The sequence below is a fragment of the Dromaius novaehollandiae genome, chromosome 10, assembly GCF_036370855.1.
Source record: "Dromaius novaehollandiae isolate bDroNov1 chromosome 10, bDroNov1.hap1, whole genome shotgun sequence".
Lineage (NCBI taxonomy): Eukaryota > Metazoa > Chordata > Aves > Casuariiformes > Dromaiidae > Dromaius > Dromaius novaehollandiae.
The window spans coordinates 22,832,645-22,850,007 of record NC_088107.1 but is presented as its reverse complement, the minus strand read 5'-3'; the positions used below and the strand labels follow the sequence as shown (position 1 = coordinate 22,850,007).

The 17,363-nt window shown below is 56.4% G+C and overlaps 1 protein-coding gene across 1 annotated transcript; it reads right to left on the bottom strand.

Annotated features, from left to right (window-relative positions):
• Positions 1-242: 242 nt before the first annotated feature.
• Positions 243-16,618, bottom strand: MAN2C1 (mannosidase alpha class 2C member 1). The gene is made up of 26 exons (XM_064517588.1): positions 16,428-16,618; positions 15,730-15,855; positions 14,722-14,845; positions 13,639-13,709; positions 12,986-13,163; positions 12,306-12,495; positions 11,689-11,795; positions 11,084-11,194; positions 10,395-10,487; positions 9,891-10,007; positions 9,004-9,099; positions 8,565-8,710; positions 7,497-7,620; positions 6,826-6,947; positions 5,860-5,945; positions 5,129-5,299; positions 4,781-4,863; positions 4,503-4,597; positions 4,227-4,331; positions 3,834-3,990; positions 3,278-3,421; positions 2,964-3,073; positions 2,249-2,328; positions 1,967-2,112; positions 1,242-1,345; positions 243-1,166 (listed from the first exon to the last, which is right to left on the bottom strand). The coding sequence occupies exons 1-26, from the start codon at positions 16,526-16,528 to the stop codon at positions 1,049-1,051; spliced, it is 3,105 nt and encodes a 1,034-aa protein (XP_064373658.1). The 5' UTR covers positions 16,529-16,618; the 3' UTR covers positions 243-1,048.
• Positions 16,619-17,363: the final 745 nt, after the last annotated feature.

Sequence of the window (17,363 nt, the reverse complement as noted above, 5' to 3'; positions counted from 1 at the left end):
TGGCCCTGTGTGCATTTTTGTGCCAAGGGTAACCCCCACTCCCTCCCAGCGCCCAGCATCTTCCCTGATGGGCTGGAGCAGCCCTGCAACCCCCCCCCCCCCCCCCCAAACCACCCTGTTGCCCATGCCATGAGTGAGAGCCAGATGCAGAGGACACTAAGTGAACAGCAGCTGCAATAGAGTCCCTGGGACAAGGCGGATCACTGTGGGCATCTGGAAATAAGGTAAGAAAACAGGCTTGCTCCTGTTTGTATAATTCTCTTGTTTATCTGTGTCTTGTCTCTAAGGCCAGTGCAAGAGGCAGGAAATTCATGGGGGCAGAAGGCAAAAGGCGAATGAGTCTGGTGTACTTCTGTATTTGCTAGCCTTTTGCAGCTTGTTGCTGCTTGGGCCTGAGGCAGGTCTTGGCATGGAGACCAGAGGCTCTAATCCTACGGTCCACAAAGGAGAGGGGCAGAGCAGAGCTGGTGTAGCAGGGCCTGATGAGGCTGTTTTGTGCTCATGATGGCTGCTGTGCTGTGAGGGGGTGGATTGGGTGGTCCTACCACCCCCCCCAAGGCTGCAGCTGGCTGAGGGCAGCACACCAGCCTAAGACCCTACAGGTACCTGGATACTAGTCAGAGCTGGCTCCCCCGCCCCAACAGGCTAAGCACGCTGTGCACCACGGCGCTTTCCTCCTCAGGCAAGGGGCAACTTTACTGCTCGTTCCCACAGAAGGTGGCTGTTCCCAGCTGTTGACGACTGTTGCTCTCTGCTGGCCAGTGCTAGGGAAGAGCAGGGGGGGAGACTGCCCTTCTCTGCACCCACTGCCCCCTCTGCCCAGCTCTTGGGGAAACATCATTACTGAACCGGGGTAAGTGAAAATGCCTTATTCTTATTGTTCCTCCCTGCTCCACAGCAAGAGGGCACTGGTGGCTGGGCTCAGGCCTGAGAGGGAAGGTGGCACCTCCAGCACCTTAACTGCAGGGAAGGCAGGGAAGCCTCAGGCTGCGATTTGAGCCCACAGTGTTAGTCCAGATTGCAACATCACCAGCAAGGGTGACCAGCATCACTGCCTCAAGACCAGGAGGACAGAGAGCACTTGGAATGGCATGAAGAAAAGCCTCACGCCCCGCTGCTCCAGCGGCAGGCAGCTCTTCACGTCCGGCCGTTCCAGGAGGTCACAGCTAGGGAAGGAAGCAGCTTGTGAGGCTCAAGTGTCTGATTTCCCTTGCCTGCCCGTCTCTCCAGTGCAGACTTACAGCATCGCCTCTTTAACTGGGAGGGAGGTCTGGAGCCAGGTCCCAACTGTGCTGCCATGTGCCTCGTACAGTCGAACCACCACAGCTTCAGGTCTGTCCTCAGCCTTCAGGGATGGAGCAGAAGGAATTTCGCATAAAAAGACAGGAGCATCCTATCCTACAGCTCAGGATCTAGCCAGACCCCTGTGACCGTGGCTGAGCTGCTATGCCTGTGTGCGCGTGCGTTCCTGACCTGCCTGGTGCACAGTGCTACACGCCTGTGGCGACAGGGGCTGCAGTGCCCACATACAGAGGCAGATGCTACGCTGACCGCTGGTGAGGGCCTGTCCAGGCTGGCGAGAGGCACGCCGACCCCCTCTTGTCCTCACGGAACAGGACGTGCAAACCCGAGGGATCATTATGTCTACTCAACCGAGCTTGAGGGCTGCCCAGTGCAGGGGAGAGCAGACCATGCCTGCCTGAATTACATGGGCTAGAAGATGGGTAGAAGAGGCAACAGCTTCCCTTTGAGCCCCGAGCACCCACAGCAGCAGTCTTTTTGCTACAATGTGGGAAAGAGACAACAGTTAAGCCCAAATGCCAGAGGAAAACTCTATGTGGAAGCTGGTTTTCACTGTGTTGGAGCTTTCCTGCTGCTACCTACAGGACCAGCTGCACCGCCATCTTTCACGAGTCTGGTCAAAGACCCCCACCTCAACCTCACCCTTTCTGCCCTGGGTACTGACCTGCTTGACAGTCTCCAGCACGACTGCAGGTGAGCTCACGGAAAAGGCACTCCAGGCTGAGCACTGGGCAGAGCTGGCTGGGACCGCGTGAAGAGGGAAATTCAAGTTGTAGGCACACTGGATCACACCAGCATCCTGGAAGGAACCTGCAACATGAGAACAATCACCCAACCTCTACACAAGCATACCCAGAGATGCTGCACCCTGTGCTCACCCCGAGGGTCGCTGGGGTGTCCTCCACCCTGCGTTTCCTGACAGGGTCCAGCTCAGCCCAACACTCACCCTGGTGAGGCATCACAGCGTAGGTGAACTGGTGGTGTGCAATATCTGCCATGGCATCAGGGGACTTGGGTGCTCTCAGCCTAAGGTGAGAGGTGGGTGAGATTGGTGTCTCTGCAGCACCCTCTAGTCCTGCAGCCCCTGAACTTGCCATTACCCCTCCCTCACCCAGTCTGGTGTCAGACAAGCACTGTGACACGTCAGCTGTCTCCCTCTTCTACCTTGAGACTGGGCCCTGCCTTCACTGCCAGTGTGCCTCTGGCTTCTGGCAGCAGGAAACAGACCCTGGACTAGGTGTCCCAGATGTTAAGTGACCTGCGAAGGGTGGTCTCCTATGAAAGTTGTAGCTGATGGACTCAAACTGGAATACGTGGTGTTTCTCTTAGCTTTGTGTGCATCTGTAACATTGCCACTCCTTCCTTCTCCTTATGTCTTCCTTCCTGGGGTGTATTTTGCCCAGCAATAGAGAAATTATGTGGTTCAAACATGGATCTGATCTCTCCTTTCCTGAATGATCTGAGCTGCTCTATATTATCTTAATCAATTTTAATTAAGTTAGCCAGAAGTTCTTAAGAGACAACCAGCCAGCTTGACTAATACTAGAGTATTTCCTTATTAACTGTGATCATTTAGGGCAAGGCACTGCCTTGACTTCAAAGAGACACTTCAGAGGCCAAAGCAACAGCTGCAGCGCCACCCTCACCCCAGACGTACTCACAGCGAGAGGCTGAGGATGTTCCTGTGGGCCGAGGCACCGTATTTGCTGTCGTTCAGCAATGCCACGCCGAAGCCATGCTCGGAGAGATCCAGCCACTTGTGAGCCCACACCTGCAGGAGGTATCAAGGCAAGAACTTGCACATAAAGATACTGTGTGAAGACACCAGGCATCTGCCTGAGAACAAAAGCAGCTCCACTGGGCAAAGGTTGGCTGTCCCATCGTTGGAAGGAAAAGAGCTGCCTTGCTGTGTGCCCTAAGGGCTGGGGACAGGAGGACGAGCCTGTCCCTGGGCCCAGACCACCTTCCTTCTCACCTCGAATCGGGCCCAGTCCCACGATGTGTTCCAGTGAGTCGGCCGCTGCAGGTGCCCAAACTGGATCTCATAGGTAGCGTTTGTGCTCCGGACTTGCACAGGGAACTCCACCTTCAGAAACTTGTGAGCCTCCTTCCACTCAACCTAAATGCAGCAGCAGAACAGCATCATCGCAGAGGGCTGACAGGCAGAGGTTGCACTCCTGTCCTTCCCCTGTGCACTGCACCAGCTCCCACCCAGGCTGGACCAGGTACAATACAACAGCACTCAAGTCCACGCCCAGCTAGCTGCACTGATGGGTCTCTCTGCTCTCTTATCTCAGGGCCAGGAGGGTACAGCCACTCCACCACTAGCCAAGGAGCCTGGCTCCTTTCCTGGATCATACACCAGCTGCAGGCCCCCATCCTTGGGCTGCCTTTCCCTGACATGGAGGAGGACAGGCAGTGGGCTCCAAGGGAGGAATCGGGAGGGAGATGTAATTCACAAGCAAGGTTTGGTTCCCCAAGGCCCTTCCTGCGTAGCACAGAGGTCTGTATCACACAGTGACAAGCCAAACCTGGGTCAGGAATCGGATGTATGGGCACGTGGCATCCAGGATGATCTCCTGGGTTAAGGTACTCCTTTCCCCAATCCGCAGAGAGAAGCTTGCGCTTCCCCGCAGCCCTCCAGCCCAGGTGATTTCCAGAGGCTTTAGCAGAGTTGTGACTGGTTTCCTAGAGAAAGAGGGTAAAGGCAGAGCTGGTCTACAAGCCTGGTAGCTCTGGGATTCCCAAATCCTGATTCAGCCCCATAGACAGCAGGCATTGATTCCCCCACAGTGACTGCATAGAGCCTCCTGTGAAGTGCAGGAGTAGTCGTAAGGTTTTCTTACAGCTTGGCCTGACAGAGAGGGAAGCAAGAACCTCAAAGGTAAGTCAAGATCTGAGCACTGCATGTGCTGCTCCTCTACCTGGTTTCCAGGTGATAATCCATCACATCCCATGCATCCCAGTACAGGGGAATGTCATCAAAGAGAGCAAACTGGTTGGCACAGCATCCATCGAGGATTGACTCTCTGGAACAAAGTGGAACACAGGAACAGCAGCTTAACAAGAACTGGCTTCACAAGCAGCTCACCAAGAACTGAGTTGAGGAAAGAAGGATGGAAGTAGAGTGGAGGACGTTCTGGTTCAGCCCCCAGCACCTTTGGGGAGCCTTGGTTCCAGGAACTGGGTGAGAGATGTACCTCTCGGAGCATGCCAGCCGAAGCGAGGTCAGGCGTCCCATCGTGTCCAGGCAGACGGCAATCACCCCGTTCTCCATGGTAATGGAGCCATCCTCCTGAGTGGAGACCGCAGAAAGAGATTTCATAGATCCAAACCTGCAGGAGCTGGACTGGATCTGAACCGCCCCTTTTGCAAATCGAGCATGCTGGCTGTGTGCCAGCTTCCCTAGGCATCCCCGCCCCCAACAAAGTGTTTGATGTGGAGTACATCAACCCAATGAAACTGCAGTTGTGCTTACCTGTTTCACCACCGACACAGGCTGAGGGAGCAGCAAGGGCTCCCTGGCTATAGCGTAGCCCATGCTGGGGGCTGTCACCAGAGCTGGAAAGGAAAGAGGAGCTGTTCCACCATCTTCCCCGATACATCCCTGTCTCACACTATGCTGCCCTCCTGCTCTCAAATCAGACCTCCCACCTCCTTTCACATCCTACACATCTACAGCCGTAGTTCAGGGACAAATAAAGTGGAATCAGCCTCAAAGAGCAATTTGCCAAAGCACTGAATCCTCTCCACGGCCAGGGAAGGCAGAACATACTGCTATCTGTCTCTGTCTTCTGATACAGAAGTAACCCCAAGTTAGGCATACCTAAAGTCTCTGCTCCAGTTGGCCCAGTCCTGGAGATAACTTCAGTCCGGTCCCAGGGCAAAGTGTTCAACACGAGGGTGCTCTCAGCGCTCTCTGACTTGGGCTGCAGCAGTTCCCCACATAAGGCCTGTACAGCTTCTTCCTGGAGCTGAGCTCCAGCCCTGCGGATCTCTGGGCAAAAAAAAGGCCTGGGTTGGACCCGGCCAGGCTGTTTCGCATGTCTGAGATAGTTTCTGGCGGTTCCGTGCAGTATGCACACACTTTTTGCTACTTCCAAGCTAAAATTATTTATTATTGCTAATATTAATTATTATCTACTACATATAATTGTAAACTTTAATTATTTATTTACCTTGTTATTACAAGATTACAATGAGCTACTGCAGCTCAACTGAAAATTGTTAAGCTACAATAAAGTGAGCCATTGTAACTGCCTGTGAGCAGCTCCTGCCTTTGCTAAGGTCTATCCTGGCATGCAGAAGAGCAAAGAGCAAGCAGCGATGTAACTACTACAGGACATTATTTAATTTATCAACTCCCCTGCTAATGCTTTGGTTAACACTACTGCTGACACCTGCCCACACATGCCATCCTGCAGCTGTGTGATCCGTAGTGCCTGGCATTCCAGCTGCAGGGATGAAACCTCTGCAGCCCCTCAAGGCAGGAAGCGTTATCCAGGACCCTGTGTGCTCAAATGGATAAGCCCCCTCCTAGCCAAACTCCCTGCCTACCTGTGTAGTATCGGAGGGCATCTTCAACCACGAGCTGGATACAGCTGCCTGGCAACACATCATGGAACTGGTTGAGGAGTAACAACCTAAAACAAAGAGGAGAAGCCATGTGAGGAAGCAGTGGAGAACAACAGATTTATTCTAGCTTACCAAGCCCTGTTTGCAAGATGAATACACTTAATTGTTTCCCATGCCCTGTTCGCAAATAAATGAGAGAAAAGTGGGGGTTTTTTTGTTTTTTTTTTCCCTCCATAGCACTCTTTAAATCCCTTTATTTTAGGGCCTGCTAATTGCCATCTAGTAAGCCACAAACCTGGGGCATAAGAAAGACCTACTTTTTTTTTTCCCCCCTGCTTAGGGCTACTAAATATGTTGTAGCACAAGTTCAGACAAGTCAAAACTGGCTAGGAACAAGCTTAGGTTGCAAACTAAGTTTCCAGCCATCAGAGGAGTTCAGGGTTTGGCGCTGTCTTCCAGTGGGAGAATCAAGCAAAGCCCTGAGACACTGTTTATAGAAGAGGTCACGTACATGCAGCAGTGCAGTCCTGGCTCTACAAAGGTCCCTAAATCATAACTATGCTCCCCCTTTCCACTCACATCTAGAGGGACTTAAAAGAACCCAGCTTGTGGTCAGACACCGTTCTGGCTACAGCTGAACAGAGCTGAGAAATAAGAGGCCATCTCCCACTGTCACTTCATCGAGCTGCCAGGTAACTGCCTGCACTGGTTCTGTCCAGCTGGTCCAGGCCAGCTTCAGTGTGCTGACAGCAGGGATTTCTAACCAGGCTCAGGCAGGGACAAGCATCTGCAGGGGATGGGGAGTGGGAATGCAACAACAGCCAGCTCACCTGTGCCTGTGCCCCTGTGAAGTCCCCAGCTGTCACATGCTGCTGTACTTTTATAATCCCTGGGCACAGCTCTCACCATATCCTCCCCAGTGCTGGCAGCCCTCCCTTACGTGCTCACCTCCAGAGCCGCTGCAGCTCGCTGGCAGGATACTGAAACTTGCCTCCCCGTGCCAGAGCCAGAGTGCTGAGAACTTCGACATCATGGAGTATGCGCTCGCACTCCCGATTCCCCTTCTTTATCTGGGACCAAAGCATGGAGACAAGGAAGGTGCTTAGGAAATTGGTAGCTGGGAATCGATCATTCACCCCAGCAGCAAAAACCCAGCTCCAGTGCAGGAAGGTTGGTTAGTCATAGGTGTCATGAGTTTCAAATTACCAGTGAGTATTTTTTTTTTTTTTTTTTCCCCATAGCCCAAGCTGGCTTTCAGCCCTGCAACTGCCAGCAGAGGATATGGCTTAAACCCCAGGCCCAACTTCTCCTGTCTCTGTCCCCACCATCCTCCTCTTTTTTTTTTCCTGTCTCTTCATCCCATCTCTGCAGCGATCAGGTCCCTGCCAAAGTGAAGGATGTGGCAGCTATTGACCAAGGGGTCAATGCTGTGCCCAGCTTTCTTCTCACCCCTTGCAGAAAGTCTTATTAAAGACTAAGAGTGGCTCCCACTGTCAAGACCTAAAGGGCATTGCCCAAACCCTGATGCCACCTGAGCAGTAGCAAAGAGAACTGAAAATGGCCACCTTCCATAGCAGTGAGGGAGACTGCTGTCCCCCTGTCCCAGCGCGCACACTCACCTGGGCCTGGGTGGTGTATGTGCCGTTGTGCAGCTCCAGGAAGAGCTCTCCCACCCAGGTGCACAGCCGCGATGACTCCTTCTCCAGTGCAGAGAAGAGTCGGTCAGGAGTGGAGATCTGAACCCTATGGAAGAGACACACAGACAGTGATGAGCTGGGAGAGAAGCCCACGACACAGCTATCAGTGGATCCCAACCAGAAAGGTTAACAGCCTCAGAAATCCCAATCCGCCCACCCTGCCACATGCCCAAAACAGACAAACCCAAAAGACAAACCCATGGAGCATATGTCCAGTGCTGGTGGTTAAATACAAAGGTCTAGGTGCAACTTTCAGCTCAGAAATCCCCCTAACTACAAACTGCAGGCAGGAGAGAAGCAAGGCCAGAGGACTGGTATGGGATATGCCAGCTGAGGGGCAGCAGCTAGTCCAGGGCCAGAGCAGTTTTGACCAAATCAGGCCCAACAGACCTTTGCCTAATCCAGAGCTCCTGAACACAGTTGCTTTGTTAGAAGCAATGGGAGCCTTTGGAGGCTGCAATGGTACCAACTCTGTGCCAGAGCCCATGCACACAATTCAAAAAGTTTAGGTTGGAAGGGCCTCTGGAAGTGTCCAGGCCAACCTACTGCTCCAAACAGAGCTGCCTTCAAAGCTACATCAGTAGAAAGAGGTCTCCATCTGCTATTTCTCATCTTTGTATCACATACACTCCCAACTTAGGACCATGGTTGCTCCTCACCAACATACTGCCTTTACCCTTTCCCTCCACACACATTGCGTTCCTCTCACTCCCACCTGCTCTCACTGCGTGCCATGGGGAAAGGGCCGTACCCCAGGCAGGACACCGCTGTTGTGCTGGCCACCCACCCCATGGCTCCGCTGAGGGCTCACGAGCAGTCAGTCAGAGAGACCTCATCTCCCTGCTAATCCTTCTTAGCGCTGCGCTCGCCTCACTTGCTCCCTGCCCTCCTTTGCACACTCTTTCCTTCGGTGCTGCTGAAGGCCAGGCCCAGCTTGAAACAAGTGCTCTGTGCTGGCACAAGGAGGGAGGAAGGGAGCTGCCTTCTCACCTTGGCAGCCCGTCTGTGTCACTCATTCTCTTCATCCTGTCAAGCATCTTCTGCGTGGGGCCCCCTCCTCCGTCTCCAAAGCCAAAGAGGACAGCGCTGTGGTTCACACGTCCTTTATCCTTGTTGTTCTTCACCGTTTTCAACATCTAGAGGGGGTTTTGGGCAGATGCATTCCTCAGGCGCCCAGCCCCAGCTTCCACAGACCCACACAACAATGCCAGGTCAGTCTTTGGGGTGCAAAGCCCAGCCCTGCCCCATTTTCCCACCCCAAGCTGCAGGGATCAGGCACAAACACATCCCAGAGGTAGGCAATCAGCTGCCAGCAATGCTGCTGGCTTTCCCACTCCTTTCTCAGGCAGCGCCCTCTCCTAGGAGCCTCAGATCGGGCCCCAAGGGGCTGGCACCACACTTAGCGTGCAGGTTTGGCAACCTCACTCACCTCCTCCACTCGCCCGTGCATCCCATAAGAGTCACCAGGGGGGAAATGGGCCAGGACTCGGGAGCCATCAATGCCTTCCCAGAAAAAGGTGTGATGCTGGAGGGGAGCCAAAGGAAAGCGCGGTGTCTAGTACAGCCTCTCCCTATCACACAGTACCAAACAGCTAAAGCACAAGCCATTATTCCCGAGAGTTCCCAAAAGGAAATCTCTGGTGACGCCTGTACCTACAGTGCTCAATTCACCCTTTGTCCTTGGCTTCAAAGCTCCCAAACTCAGCTCCCACACACAAGCATGTGCATGGAGGGCCCATCTCAACCACATCAAGCCCACACTCCCTTGCAAGCCCTGTCAAAAACACGAAGCCCAGCGCCCATGTCCCCAGGGAAGTGCACAGGGGTCAGGCACCTCAGCGCCCCTGAGGATACGAATCCCTGGGTCTTCGCTTCCCCTCCATAGGACGTCTACGTGCACGAGTCCCACAGGCTGACCACTGCTCCTCTTTGCACCACCCAAGGTTGCACAAGGATGGGGAGTGCTACCAGGGCAGGGGAGAGCAGCAGAAAGGCTGGGTTTGCTGTCTGCCAGCCCTGCACACAGATCACAACTTCCCATCTGGGGGGGTGTGGGGAGAACAAGAGAAATGGAGGCAGCAAGTATTTGTAGGCCAGGGGCCTGGTAGGGATCTCTAACCAGGTCTTTCCTCACCCTATGGCCTGACAGGACATTGCCACCACCACAAGCTGCCCACATCTTTGAGCTTCTGGAAAAAGAGCCTATGTCGGCTGAGCTAAAGGACTGGCTTAACCTGCGGAACATTGGTCCAGCCTTGCAGACAGACTCCAGCAACCACATGTCCATCCCCTGGGAAGAGGGGAAGCACAGCTCACCGGGAAGGTGTTCACCAGGTTCCAGCAGAGCTTCTGGGTGAGGAACCGTCTGATCCCACAGCCACGCATCAGCTGGGGCAGCTGGGCCGAGTACCCAAATGTGTCCGGCAGCCAGAACTGGGAGCAGCAGAGGAAGAGAAACACAGGAGTCACACTCTGGCCATACACCACAGCCTAAGCACGGAGGGGGGTAGCCTGGCATTCAGGCTCTGAGACCCTGCCGCAAAGGGGACCCTGGGGGTGCTAAACAAACAGCAACTCTCAGGACCTGTCAGGGACCAAGAGGCAATACAACCAAGGCCTAGGCCTGCGCTAAGTGGCTTGATCCAAGCTCTGCATGGGGGATGGTGTATTCCCTCATCAGGGCTTTAGCTGGCAAGAGCAGACCTATGTGAGGCACCCAAACATCAGACCTGGAAGGCAAACTACAGAGAAACCCTTACCCGCAGGGAGGGACAGAGGGAGAGCACACGCAAGGGAGGCATGGGGAAAAGGAGCAGGTACCTCTGAGCAGATCCGGCCGAACTGCTGCTGGAAGAACCGCTGACCCTGGAGGAACTGCCGCACCATGGACTCCCCGCTGGGCAGGTTCCCATCCTAGGGGAAAAGCAGAGGGAGTCAGTGTCCTTGTCTCCAGGGCGTGTCAAGTGGGGCACAGAGGAAGGGGAGGTCCTGCAAGCATCCCGTTCCTTATCATCCTGCCCTGGCAGAGCACGGGAAGCATCTAACAGGACAGAGCTCAGCACTGCACAAGGGAGACCCAACCCAAGACAGGGCGAAGCAGAGTCTGGACAGCAGCCTTGGGGGATTCTGGGTGGTGTGAGGATCTGTGACAATTCTTTCTCTGCCTGCCTAGGAGGTAAATGAGTCCCTAGACCAGTTTCCAGCTCACAGTGCAGTCATGTGCAGCTCTGACAGGCTGAGGAAGGCTCCTGGCAACGGGAGGAGCAGAGCTCAGTCGGTTTAGACCAAAGGTCCTTTCTCAGGCAATGAGACGATCTGGGGGGTGAGGGGGTGGGTATTTTTGCTAGGCTGGATGCTGCAGGCAGTTGCTGCTTTCTGGCTCCTGAGAGCACCACCAAACAGACAGGTGCAGATAAGTCTCTGCTCTGGCCAGTACTAGTTACAGAACTTGGCCCAGACAGAGGCAGCCCAGGAAAGGTGTGTTGAGCCAGGGTCACCGTGATTCTCACCATTTCTACCCAGGTGCCTCCGACAGGAATGAACCGTCCCTTTGCGACGTAGTCCTGAATTTGTGCGTAGAGCCCAGGGTACCAGCATCGCACCCACTCAAACTGCTGCGCCTGCCAGAGCACAGAAATCAGTCTCAGCTCCCACTCCACCACTCCATATAGAAGTCCCTGCTCTCTGCAACTGCACGGGATGCTCCTGGTCACCCGCCACCTCTCATTTTGAGTCATGCTGAAGAAGCAATATGCTACAAGCAGAGGGAGAACTCCTCAGAGAGCTTGGCAACAAGTCACCATGTTGTTCAGAGCAAACACAACCTTCCTGACTCTCAGAGCTGCCCAGCTGAGAGCCTCAAGACAACCCTCATCCCTCAGAGAACTCCTTGGAGTGCTGTTGACTCTCTCGGGCAAGGGGAGAGCTGCACATGCAGCAGTCTTGGCTTCCAGGGTCTTTGTTGTGTCCCTCAGGCAAAAGTCTGGCTCACCCAATGGCCCCAAAGCCAGGAGTCCTGCAAGTCAAATCCTGCTTGTGAACCTGGTCACCCCGAGCTGTCGGTACAGGGATCCCATCCCCCCAGTACACCCCTGGCAGGAAGGAGGTCACTCACCTGGGAGCAGACAAAGGTGAGCTCTGGATTACACTCCATCAGCCGGACAACTGTGACCCAGCTCCGAGCACACTTCCGGATGGTCTCCTCATACGGCCACAGCCAGGCTGCGGGGAGAGACACGTGGCCCTGCGATGGCTGTTACTTGCCACAAGCTACCTGAGTGAGGCAGAGCCAGACTCCTCTGGCAATGAGGCTGTGCTGCCTTTCAAGGATCAGCCAGAGAAATGCTAGAGTGAAGTGCTGTCTTTTGACTGAAGTGCCTGATAACAATACAGTCCAGGACCCCCACTCTTGCTTGTCCTGCTGCCTTTGAGACTGAAACCCTCTCCAGGGACTGGAAATTGAGGGCTGAGATCCAATAGGTGGGAGAGAGTGGGCTATAACCCACCCCTCACCACTAGCCCCATCAGGGCTCCAAAGGGCACAGCTAGCCAGACACACGTTCCCCTGCCTTGATGCACTGGGCAGACCCTCCGCACGGCAGCACAGCAGTCCCCTTCCCTTCCCTCGGGGCTCGGTGCCCTGGTGCCTGGAGGCCGAGAGCAGCTGCTCTCCCTTGGGCAGCACACACCGGCCTGCTGGTCAACAGAGGGGGAGCGCCGTGCTGCTCTCACCGGAGTCAATGTGGCAGTGACCCATGGCATGGATGGTGTGCTGGCTCTCGCCGTTCTTCTGGCTGAAGATCGCCGCAGCCAAGCGACGGGCAGCGGGGAAGGTGGACGGGTCCGTAACATCACACAAGTTGACCATCTGGTTGGCAGTGTACAGCACCTGAAAACTCCTCTGGTTTTCCTCCCCGAGGAGCTGGGGTCAGGAGTGAGAATAGCTTGACCCTGAGCTCAGCACATCCCTCAGCTCAGAGCAGCTCTCCGTACCAATATGGGAGCCACCTGCCCCAGGGAGAACCTGCTACCTGCTTCTGGCATCTGCCTTTGCTACTGGTGCCAGGCAAGCACCATACCCCCTGCCTCACAGACACAACCTCCTGTCTTTGCACATTTGTCTTTTAAAGACAAGTTAGACAAACACCCATCACAGATGGCTCTGGTCAAACAGATCCTGCCTTGGAGCAAGTAGTGGATGAAATGACCTCTCACAGCTTCTCTCTGCTCAGTTTTCTCCCACTCTAGACAAATGTCAATTGTGCTAAGGCAGCACTAGCAAATGCCTGTTCCTCCAGGGCCTCATGGTGGGGGCAGATAGCTCTGGGAACAGTGAAAGAAAGAGATGAAATGAAGGTGTTGCAGAAGGAGGGGTGAATGGTGAGAGAAGGGAAGAGAATGAGCACACAGACCTGGGCCATGTCCAGCAGTATCTCCAGATCCACCAGCAGTTCGTAGACATCCCTGTTGAAGATGGCCAGCTCAGCCTTGCCCAGGGTGAACCTCCTGTCAGGGTCCGGAGGGGCAATCATGCTGCCCTTACCAGCCCCAAAGAGACCATTGCAGGCCAGCTCCACGTACAGCGTCAGGCTGTCAAGATCAAAAGAAAACCGTCAGGGAGCAGATCATAAGCAATCGGCTGCAAAAGTCCATTCCTCTCCCCACATCAGGATCAGCCTGACCTGAAGTCCTGACAGACCCACTGAACACTGCATCCTTCCCAGAGCCCAGAGCACCCCAGCACTGCCCTGGCAGCTAAGAACAGGCACGCCAAAGGCACAGCATCAGACTAACACCCCAACAGCAGGTAAGCTTGTCTCTCTAGGTGACAAAAGACACCACCTTCACTGTGGGGAACTACCTTGGAGAGAGGTTACTCCAATGATAACCTGGTCATGGCCCAGCTGACTGCCTTTGCCAGAGCTGGATGGTCAGAAGGTGGCACTGGCTGCACACAGCTCTGGGCAGGCATGGATATCTCCATGGATATCTCACCCCAGCCTCTTGGCTTCGAATGACTCCAAGCTCCCCCCTGACAGGGGGCTCCAGCCAGACAACCACCCACCTGTGGGGCTCCGTCTCCTTCAGGCTGCTGGTCAGGATGTAGCTGGTCTTCTCGCCTTCCTTAGTCAAACCCTAAGTGGGGAAGATAGCACATTTAAACACAAAGCTCCACAGTTTGTTGACACTGGGCTTGACAGCTGCTAGGTGGGCAGGACAAGTCACCGCAAAGCCCTGCTGGATGGAAGGGGTCTGATCCCCTTTGGTCAAAGCTTCCCCCAACAACAGCTGGCACAGAAACGGCTACTACCCAGCAGTGACGCAAACCCTGAGGATATTTCAGGCCTGGGGACACCACCACAGAGAAGAAAGCAGGAAGGGACTGCAAAGGGTCACCTGGGCTGTTCCACTGCCCCAAAGCAGGACTTGATCTGACCTGTTGTAGTTCCAACAGGAGTCTGTCCCACTGCTCTTGACAGTGGTGGAGATTTACATCTCAGGCCCAGTGCTTGCCTATGGGCCCTGCAAGACAGATTTGCTAATGCCTAAGCAAAAGATATTTAGCTGTTACTGGTTTGCAGACCTGAATTTTAACTCCTTTGGAGGTGCCAGCCTCTAGGAAACAGACTCAAACCCACCACCTTGCTTGCTTTTCTGGGCTGAATTCCCAGGTTCTTTGGAAATACTCAGCAGACCTTTGGAGGGCCTGCACCCTGTCCTGCCTGATCACCAGCACAGCATGCAAGCGCCTAGTGTAACCCTCCCTCCCATGCTGCATACCAGCCTCTTTGCAAGCACTGCCCACCTCTGCACATCAGCTTTTCATGTATTTGAAGACAGTTCTCCTATTGTTTCAGGGACTACTTCTTGAGGCTTAACAACCTTACAAGTAAGTATCCTTCTTATGTTTTTCTTCATGATCACAGTCTAGACCTCCAATTGTTCTTGATTCTCTCCTGTTAAGTTCACTTGTTACATTACTTCCCCCAACACATACAGGTATTACTCTGAAGAGTGCGTCACAAATGGAAAGGGGTTTCTACTGCCCCACTAGAGAAAGGCAAGAAGATGCAGTGCTACAGAAACGGCTTTGCAGGTAGCGGAGTGCCTGGCACAACTGGCACACACCTCACCCACGCCTCCTTACCTGGACAGGCTGCCCATCTCGCCACACCATGCCTTCGCCGTCGCTCTCCCAGATGAAGTGCACCTCCTGCCCTGCCCATGCCTGGGGGATGCTCAGCTCCACCTTAAACCAGCAGGTCTCCCACCTGGAAGAGAGCATGCAGCAAGTTCACCCCTCTGCTGAGACCCAAAGGAGACCAGAAACCAGTCATTGGCACCTCCACGACAAAAGCACGCTGGGGACCACACAGGCAATTCCATGATGATTCAGTTGCAATGACGCTACGTGTCCAAACAGACCTGCTGTAATCTACACCCCCAGACAGGCCATAGCCTGCAGGGTGGGAATGCCATATAGCAGTACGGAAGATGACAAAATCAGGGTGCCAAGACTGGAATTATCCCTGGGACCAGGCAGGCTGATAGCCTGCGAACCCCGTGGTACCAACCCCAAACTGGCTCTTCTCAGACCTGAGAGGTACAGACAATAAAACCAGGCCTCCGACCACCGCCAGAGAAGGCCCCAAACATACCCCAGCCCTGACAAAGCTTGCAAATCCCACGCAGCACTAAATAACAGAATAACGACTACGACGCCGCTAACGTGAGCCCTCAGCAGGGACGACCAACAAACTGGGCTCTTCGCAAATCCTCACCCAGCCCTATCCTGCCGTCGCGAGCAGAGACAGCACCTCCTGCCACCCCACGAAGCTCGGTGAGGGTGTCCCGTCGAACGATGGACAGCCGCCCTCGGCTTCCAGCACGGAGTTCTGGGAAAACCCCACTAAAACGTGACTCAACCCCTTGCTCTCACCAGCCCCAACCCGGACCAGTCCTCACCTCTGAACACGCTCACATCTGACACAGGCTGAACTAGTTTTCCTGGGCAACCAGTTTCTACCTAAGACATGCAATGTCTTGCAAATGCCATCCCATTTGCTCGACCCGAGAGCGTGCGAGGGCCGCGTGCACAGGCAATGCGGAGGGGACACCTGCCCCGCGCGCGGTGGGCCGCCGAGCCGGTACTCACGTGGGCCCGAAGCTGTCTCCAACTTTCGCTGGCCTGAACTCCTGCCCGACGGCCTCAGCGTAGGGCACCCGCCGCGGCGTCTGGAAGCAGGAGACGGACGCCGCCGGGCAGCGGTCCCCGAAGAGCCTGTGAAGGGCAGCGAGAGCAGCGCTGCGGGGAGCCGCCGGCAGCCCTCCCCGGCGCTCCCGGCATTAAACGAAGGACAAGGCAGGGAGCCGCGCCGCGCCCGCGGGCCGAGCCCAGTCCGTCCCCTCCGGGCGTCTCCTAGCAACGCCCCAGGGCTGCACCACCCCTCCGGGCGTCTCCTAGCAACACAGCGGGGCTGCACCACCCCTCCGGGCGTCTCCTAGCACCGCCCGCCCGCCCCCCGGCTGCACCGCCCGCCCCCCGGCTGCACCGCCCTTCAGGCCGTCTCCTAGCAACACCCGCCCCCCCCGCGGCTGCACCGCCCTTCAGGGCGTCTCCTAGCAACGCCCGCCCGCCCCGCGGCGGCACCGCCCCTCAGGGCGTCTCCTAGCAACGCCCGCCCGCCCCGCGGCGGCACCGCCCCTCAGGGCGTCTCCTAGCAACACCCGCCCCCCCCGCGGCGGCACCGCCCCTCAGGGCGTCTCCCAGCGACGCCCGCCCGCCCACCCCGGGGCGGCCGACAGACCCCGCCGCCGCCGCTCCCGCCCCGCCGCCGCCGCCGCGGCGCCCACCTGCCCCGCAGGTTGCAGTCGGTGAAGTAGGTCTCGGAGAGGAACTTCTCGACGCGCTCCAGCGCGGTGCGCCGGTGCTTCAGGCCGGCGGCGGCGGCCATGGCGGCGGGGCGGTTCCCGGCGGTGACGCTGCGGCCCCCGCGGCGCTGCGCGCATGCGCCAACGGGACGTGCCGGAGTGCCGCCCGGCGGGTGCCGCGCATGCGCGCGAGGGGCAGGTCGGCCGGCGGGGCCGCGGGCGTCGTCTGCAGCCGGGGCCGGTCGTGCGCGGCGGCCCCGGGCCGCGGCAGCCGCGGGGCCCTCGGGTGGGGCCGCGGGCAGCGCAGAAGCCTGCGAGGCGCGGCCTCGGCCCCGGCGTCGTCTCTGGTGATGCCTCGTCGTCGACACGAAGCCGCCGAACCCGCGCCGGGGCGGCGAGGGCCGCGCTGCGTTGAGGCGAAGCGGCCGCCGCCGCCCCTCGGCCTCGCAGGCCCGGCCGCGATCGGGACCGGCCCTCCGGGAGAAGCCGCGCCGCGCAGGGCGCCCCGTGCCCGGCCGAAATGCGGCTCCGTGGGGAGCCCGCGCGGGGCCCCGAGGTGCTGCAGCGCTCCCCGGGACAGGGCGCTCCCGGGATCCAGCCGTGCGCTCGCTTTGCCTCCCTCTTCTCTCTGGCAGCTTGAACGGGGCTGGAAGCGCGTTTCCGAAAATGACGCTGCTTGTTCCGCAGGCATCCGCGGCCTCCCCTCCCTCCCAGCTCCCGGAGACAAATAAGCAGCTAATTATTGCCTCCAGCCAGCACAAAACACTGTGTGTCTTAGTAAATTAATAGGAAACCAGAGGCAATACCCAAGCAGAGGTGTTTATAGCCAGGCAAGCACTAAGCCAGCGCTCCCAAGGGCCATATCGTCTCCTGGTCTCAGCGACTCTGCGCCCGCCTCTCTTCCTCCCTGCACCCTTC

What these genes read in the sequence shown, in the direction of transcription:
- MAN2C1 (XM_064517588.1), bottom strand. Translation starts at nt 16,528, where the DNA reads ATGGCCGCCGCCGCCGGCCTGAAGCACCGGCGCACCGCGCTGGAGCGC. An exon ending in GAGCTGCAGCGGCTCTGGAG is followed by an intron (nt 5,946 to 6,825) that starts GTGAGCACGTAA and finishes TCTTTGTTTTAG; the next exon opens with GTTGTTACTCCTCAACCAGT. An exon ending in AACATCCTCAGCCTCTCGCT is followed by an intron (nt 2,329 to 2,963) that starts GTGAGTACGTCT and finishes CTCTCACCTTAG; the next exon opens with GCTGAGAGCACCCAAGTCCC.